This window comes from Calidris pugnax, unplaced genomic scaffold (genome assembly GCF_001431845.1).
Source record: "Calidris pugnax isolate Ruff unplaced genomic scaffold, ASM143184v1 scaffold250, whole genome shotgun sequence".
NCBI classification, from domain to species: Eukaryota; Metazoa; Chordata; class Aves; order Charadriiformes; family Scolopacidae; genus Calidris; species Calidris pugnax.
Window position 1 is genome coordinate 390,665 of NW_015090984.1, and position 7,520 is coordinate 398,184.

Below are 7,520 nucleotides of genomic sequence, written 5' to 3' on the forward strand. Positions count from 1 at the left end.
CCTCAGCCGCCTTCCCCCGCGGCTTCCGAGCGCCTCCCCCCGAGCCGCGGCGGGGAAGCGGCGGCCACCGCCGCTCCGGAAGGAAACGATTTTTTTTTAGGTGCCGCTCCCGACTTCCCCGCGCCGTGGCCCCGCCGCCCTCCGGCGTACCCTCCGCTGGCCGGGGCCGGGGTCGGCCGCCTGCCGGGCGGGGGTACCGCGGGGGCTCCGCTCGGCTCCCGCCGCCGCGCCAGGGGAGGCCCGGGGCTCATCCGGGGCCGCAGCTTCTCATCGCCCAGCGGCGGCCACGGGAGGCAGGGTGGACCGTCCTGCCCCGGTTTCTCGTCCGAAGGCTGGTCACGGGTAGGCAGGCCAGGGGTGTATTTCGGGAGGAGGGAAGCCGTCTCCTCTACCCCTGCTTCACACTCTGCTCCCTGGCCCCGTTAACTTCCCAGCCAAGAGCTATAGCCCTCCCTGGCCATGTCTTTTCCTATGGCGTGGACCCCGGCAGCCCAAATATATTATTGTTTGTATCACAAGCTCAAAGATGCTGGAGCATTGCCTCCTCATCCTCCTGACCTTAGGGTGACTCCACTGCCCACAGCCCAGACTGACGGCAGGAATCGAACATCCAGGCCACTGTGCCTGTAGAGACAGCTTTAATTCTGAAGCTTAAGAGCACCCTCATATCCCCCATATAGAATCATAGAATGCCCCAGTTGTAAGGGACATTTCAGATCATCTAGTCAAACCATCAACCTAACACTAAAAAAAGTCATCACTAAACCGTATCTCTGATCACTACATCTTAGCGTCTTTTAAATACATCCAGGGACGGTGACTCAACCACTTCCCTGGGCAGCCCGTTCCAATGCTTAATAGCCTTTTCAGTGTAAAGATCTTTCCTGATATCCAATCTGAACCTCTCCTGGCGCAACTTGAGGCTGTTTCCTCTTGTGCTGTCACCTGTTACTTGGGAGAAGAGACTGACCCCCACCTCTCTACACCCTCCTTTCAGGTAGTTGTAGAAAGCAATAAGGTCTCCCCTCAGCCTCCTCTTCTCTAACCTGAACAATCCCAACTCCTTCAGCTGCTCCTCATAAGACTTGTTCTCTAGACCCCTCACCATCTTTGTTGCCCTTCTCTGGACCTGCTCCAGCACCTCAATGTCTTTCTTGTAGTGAAGGGCTGAAAACAGGACACAGTACTCAAGGTGGGGCCTCACCAGTGCCGAGTACAAGGGGATAATTACTTCCGGAGTCCTACTCACCCCATTGTTCCTGATACAGGCCAGGATGCTGTTGGCCGCCTTGGCCACCTGGGCACACTGCTGGCTCATATTCACCTGGCTGTCAACCAACACCTTCTGGTCCCTTTCTGCCAGGCAGCTCTCCAGCCACTCTTCCCAGAGCTTGTAATGCTGCATGGGATTGCTGTGACCCTATATCTATCTATATATGCGCATGCCTAGTTTCATTGTGCAAGATGCTTATCTCCAGCAAAAGCCATAAATTGTTCCTCACATCCATTTGTCATTTCACTGAAATACATACTAGTTAGTTCAGATCCAGTAGCATATGTTTAATTTTTGGTCAGCAAAACCACCTATTTTTGTATCTAAATCCATGGGATTATCTGTCACTTCATGTGACTATCAATTGTCAGACAAGGAGTATGGAAGCTGGTATTGTGTGTTGCTGGCAAAATTAATGGAACAGATGTGAGAGCAAAATTTCAAGCCTGTTTCTGAAGAGACAGAAACTACTTCACCCACCCAATGAAGGAAAAAGCCTACTCTGCATAGTCTTTAGCTACAAAGAGGTCACTTATTGAAATAATGTTCAGTTTTCCCTTGTCCTTCTGCCATATGCCGTGAGCAGGCTGTGTGCTCTTTGTGGTTTTGAGATGTGTGAGCACCAAGCTCAGGAAACCTATCCGCTAGCATCCCTAGGGCTGAGCATCCTTTCCAAAGCAGCCTATCATTCGTTTCCTCTCTACATATACATAGGCTGGAGCACTTATATTGCCAAGCAGCAAGGCATTATGTAGCAAGCACATACGCCTATTCATTCTGCTGTCACTACTAAAAACAGCCCAAGCAATGCGTTTGGGCACAAAAATACTACCCAAGATGTCCTGTGAGCATCAAGGTGGCAGAACCTGGGTTTATCAAGCTACTAGCAGGCTATCAAGCTGCTATCAAGCTACTAACAGGCAACAAGCTAAGCGGAAGGTTGTCCTTCAGGAATCTCTTACCATGTCATTAGGGATTATCAGTATTATGGGTGTCTCAGCTTTCCACAGGAGACTTCCACTTAAAAATACTATCTCCTGCTCTTTCACCCTAACCCCCCACAAATAGCTGGGGTTTGCTGGGTCCCAGCAAGTCGTGTGCAGAGTGACCTCCAGTAGTAAGGGCTCCTTTGTGCCTACACAACCCAATCATGATGGTGTCCCAAATTTTCAGACAACTGACTGCTATGGGGTTGCAGAGGTACAATGCATGACACTAAGCTACTTCCATCCCTTATGCATAGCATACCCTGAAATGACTCCAACCCGTGTCAGCTGGGCTGATTCCTTAGGTCTGACAGTGCTTATTTTTGTTAAAAAAAAAACTAACAGGAGACCTGTGAGAGGTGACCATAAAGCCTTTTACACACTGCCAAGATGAAAAAGGAACCTTAAATCGTGTGTTAACAAGATAGTTTATAAAGGAATTGAGTATAAGGATATTTGGAGCAGAAATATTACAAGCGTGTACATGCGTTTGTATTTTTGGTTTGGTATATTTGCTCCATCAGTATTTCCATACACTGTGGGGAAATCTGTTGAAGGTTTGTGGGTTTTTATGGACAGACCAAGACGCACACTGGGCTACTTCTCTAGGAGCAATGGTGGCACATAGTGGTTAATAATAAATCCTCTGTCTGTGTTTGGAAAAGGCGTGAAACCCAGAATGCCTCTGCAGTTAAAATAAATACTTGATATAACAACTTGCTGAGATGGGTATTGTGAGTTCATGTATACATGCCTTTTTACATGTTATAAGGCATTTGATAACAATATTACACCAATGTTACACTGTATGTATTGGGGGAACAGGAGGGGCCAGGGCCAGGTGATAGCTTCAAACACTAGAAAGATAATTTCATAACAAAAATTGCATTGGAAATTAGAAAATCCGCCTTCTGTACACTGTACCATGTGTTTCTAATTATAATCTTTGGGGAGACTTAACATTTTGGGGTTTTCTCTTGTAAAAGACATGGAAAATGCAATCTCCCATTTCACCACTGTAATTTTACGGCTTCTGATCAACACATGACCTTTAGCAAAGGAACAGCAGAAACATAGGGGTATGTCCTTAGTAATACTTTAAAACTAAAATAAATTTTTTTTTGAGCTCTAAAAGGAGTTGCCAGTCTGTCTTACACAACGATCCCAGCAGAAGCCTGAGTTTGAATGGCTGGTTATCAATGTCACATTCCCACTTTACTTTTTTGAAAGTCATTATGGCCACACAGAAACCAGTCATTTTGTCTTCTACAGGCACAAAGCCTTGGACTGAAGGGGCAGTCAGCACATCTGCAGTGTCAGAGAGGAACAGAACAGTTTTATTCCAAACTTTTTATCCTATATTTTAGTAGTAGTCTTACTACTTTTCCTTAGGTTGAAGTCCAAAGCTACCAGTGATAGATTGTTAGGAATTACCAGTAGGCGTCAAATTCAACACTAGACAGAAAATAAAGGAAGATAAATCTCAAGTGCATTCCTGGATGTTTTCACTCAACTGGCTTGCTGAGATATCTGGATATGATGCTGACACTTGAGCTGCAGTTTAGAAATGGTACCCATTGTGTAAGGCATCTAAAACAAGATAACACCAACACCACTCACAAACTCTTCACAGCAGCCATAGGTGAAAAGCACTGACTAAGCTAGCTGCACTTTAAGTGAGACTGAGGGAAAGCTATGAAACTGTGTCTTTGGGCACAGTCTTTTATCCTGCTGGTCCCATGTCCTGTGTCAGCCATCTCATGAAATGAAGCTTTAACAGTATAGGTTGATGAGCTGAGACAGAGCGAGCCCCAGAGCACATTAGAGCTGAGCAGGGAAGAAAAAGCATTTGATTTGATTCCACTGCCAGAAAGGAGCCCACTGAACTGAATTCTGGTCCATTCTGGTCCATATTTATTTCACTCAACCTCAGATATCCTGCACAAATGAACAGGTCAGTTAGAACAGCAGTATTTCTTTTCTGCATTAGTAACCAGTTGCTAAAGCATGCAATATGCCAGCTGTAAAAGAAAACTGAAGCACAACTGGGAGGAGAAATTAATTGCTCCAGTTGTACTAGAGCTGTTACTTCAGATAGAACTCCTGACCCTTAGCTGTGCCAAGTTTTGCTCTAAAGAGAGCTTTATGGAATAGTAAGATTAAATATAGACACAAATACAGGCACACATATCAAAAATTTAGTAGCTGCTATGGTATAAAGCAGCTTAGTGCCATTCCAGAAATTCCCATTTGGGATTGCTGGTACAATAAGTGTCTCAGCTTTCTATATGTGTTTTGTTTCTGTGTACGTTGGTATGGAAGTCATACAATGTATGTTTCCCACTCGGCAGACCAAAATCAACTTTAACATATAACTAGGGTCTCTGTTTAAATTTTGGGGAATTAAGGGCAGGTTTAGAGAATTTCAGAGATGGAAAACAATTTCAGATATCTATTTTGAGTTCAAGAAGATCTTGTTAACATACTGTGTGAATTCAAAAAGCAGCCTTAGGGATGACTTCAATTTATGTTGTAACAACCGCTATAATCAACTCAAGTTCTGTTAGGAAGTTAAGAAAGAATGATGGTGATGAATGTCATTTTCAAACAAAACAAGTAAGTCTGGAACAAAATGGTGACAAATGGATCTACTTGACACAAGAAAGAAGGAACTCAAGACTGACATATTCATTACTGAAAGTACGGAAGCTGTTAGTATCACTAGTAGGACATGTCTCAAAATTTTGCAGTACAGATTCAGTCTTTGAAGTCAAAACAAGACTTTTTTCACTGCTTTTTCACTTTCATTCTTTAAAAAATCACCATGAAGCAGAGAATCCCTTTCAAGTGTGTGAGGTTACAAAAAATTTATATCATTTGGATCTACATGATAGACCATAAAGTGCCCACCCCGCAAAGAAGAGCTAGCACTGCCATCTGCAAAACACAAGACATTTAAATTGTCTTGTAGAGGAAACTTTGAAAACATGAAGTTTGAAATTCCCTTTGTGCATTCAATATTATTGTGGAGGCATATATACATCACTTACAGAGAAGAAGTTGTAACTGCCAACTATCCTTTAACGTTTTCAAAAGCAAATATTTATTTATTGATACATCTGGGTAATCACATGCATTAATGGTATATTAAGTAAGAAATAGTTCTATTTGCTTTATTTTTACTCTTATGTTCTAAAACTCCAAGATGTTTACACCGAACTTGGCATTATCACGTGGTGCCTGCGTTATTGGAACACCTGATTCTATCACCATTTGCATTTCTCCATACAGTTTGATTTCAGAAAGTAATTGCAGGTCCAATCTGTTAAACCTCATAGATATTTGATTGAACTTGATTAAAACCTATCCTGTTGATTTTACTGAGCACCGGACCTGGTCAGATCTTGGATTGGCCTTTCTTTCAAGGGAGATCATCTCCTTGTGCATGTTCAGCCACATCCACACACTTACCATCTTACTACCATTTCCTTGAAGAGCAATGACCCCTACTGGGGCAGGAATTCAACTGCAATGCCTTACTCCTTCACTACTGACCACAGAGCCAGCTGTGGAGCTCCTTGTACTCAGTCCCACTCAAGATTGAGATCAGTGAAGAGTAACAGGCATTACTGAAAGCAAAACCTTTGTATCTTCCAGAATTATATGGAGTTCTGAAAATGCAGCAGTAACTTGAATTTTAGATTCAAGAGGAGTTTGCAATATTAGCTATTTCCAAGCCAATCTATTACTTATGAAATGAATGTACCTGATCTGCAATTCAATGAAAGATAAATGTAGAACTTCATACTCCTGCAATTTATTTTTGAATTAACACCAAATTGAAACAATATGAGTGATAGACTAGGCTCTGAAATGCATACTTATGAAAATCCGCTCAGATTTAACATTTTTGACATTTATTAATGAAGAATTATTATGACACCTAAGTGTACGTTGGCAATTTGTGTGTAAATTTTATTTAACATTTTTTATTTTTCAAACTTTCAAACAGCTTAATTTTTTCTGTATTTTGTAGTAGTTTTCCCTCTCATCTTAGAATGCAAACAAATGAGACTAAACCACTCTCTCTTAGGAATAGGAGACATCCATACACAGCTCCCACCTACATGTGGGATACATGAAACATTCCTATGTAGTGGACAGCAGTCTCTACTCTCTTTCTCCTCAGGTGCTGCAATAGCTGTCAACTTGTACAGAAGGCATAGTCTCAAGTAGTTTCAATGGGTTCAAACCCAAATCAAGAGATTGTATATCATTTCCCCCCACAGGGGTTGACCTCCATAGGAAATACTCAGGTAAGTTAGGAAAGGTGGACTTTCATGCCATCTAACCTGTAATGCAGGCGTGTTTTGTAACACACTGCACAGGCTTTGATCCTAACACCAGATCAGGCACGTGGCTGGAGAGGCATCCTTCCAGTCCACAGTAGAGCATCTTCTCCTCTGAAGCCACAGGACGAGATGGTACAGTGCATGGACAACTCTTGTACCAACAGAGACACACTTACCTGGGAGCAGGGAAGCACTCTCTGGAGCGACAGTATGGGTGCACTGGTAGAGGCTGTAGGCAAAAAGACTTTTCCAAAATCCTGCAAAAACTGTAAGTTACCCAATTTGGAGCATTTTCGGCTACTGTTGTCCCAAGAAGTGTATTTTGGCCTTATTAGGTCACTTAGGGTAATTTTCCTGAAAGAATCCCAAGCAATGGAATCTGGAGAACATTTCACAGGAACTGAGGACCTGTGTATCCCAGGGAAACTGTCGGTAGAAGGCATCTGTTTTTCATAGGTTCTTGCATTTCTGATACTACAGAATGCAGTGTTGTTTGCTGTATTAACACTTTTGTCAAAGGTAACACTTTTTGCCCACTCTTCCAGTGGCAGAAAGAAGGATAAAGCAGAGTAATGTCTGGCCTTTGAAAGCAAGTCAGCAATATGCTGCCTCTCCATATCCGCTTAGGAGAGATAAAAAGTCATATACATCAATCCTGGTAAAGAGGTAGCAACAATCATGTGGAGCTTAACAGAAACTCTCACTTTTTAAGACCTCAGCAGAAACATTTGGTTCTCAGTGTACTCTGAGAACTGACTGTACACAGAAAGATTGAGGTTGAAAGTAAGAAACTTTCTTGCTTAACATAACTTCCCTACATTAACTACAGTAGGGAAACAACCTGTGTAGTGCTTTATTCCAAAATTTTAAAATACGTTCATAAGGCAGAAAATGTTCTTGTTGTTAATA

At 42.8% G+C, this 7,520-nt stretch overlaps 1 protein-coding gene across 1 annotated transcript in view; it reads right to left on the bottom strand.

Moving 5' to 3' along the window:
* CHSY3 (chondroitin sulfate synthase 3) overlaps nt 1–7,228 on the bottom strand; it is a 166,765-nt gene extending 159,537 nt beyond the window's left edge. The window contains exons 1-2 of the mRNA XM_014953789.1: nt 6,788–7,228; nt 151–332 (exon numbers count right to left, since the gene is read on the bottom strand). Coding sequence (XP_014809275.1) covers nt 151–332; nt 6,788–7,228 — 623 coding nt within the window. The remainder of the gene's footprint in view (nt 1–150; nt 333–6,787) is intronic.
* Nucleotides 7,229–7,520: the final 292 nt, after the last annotated feature.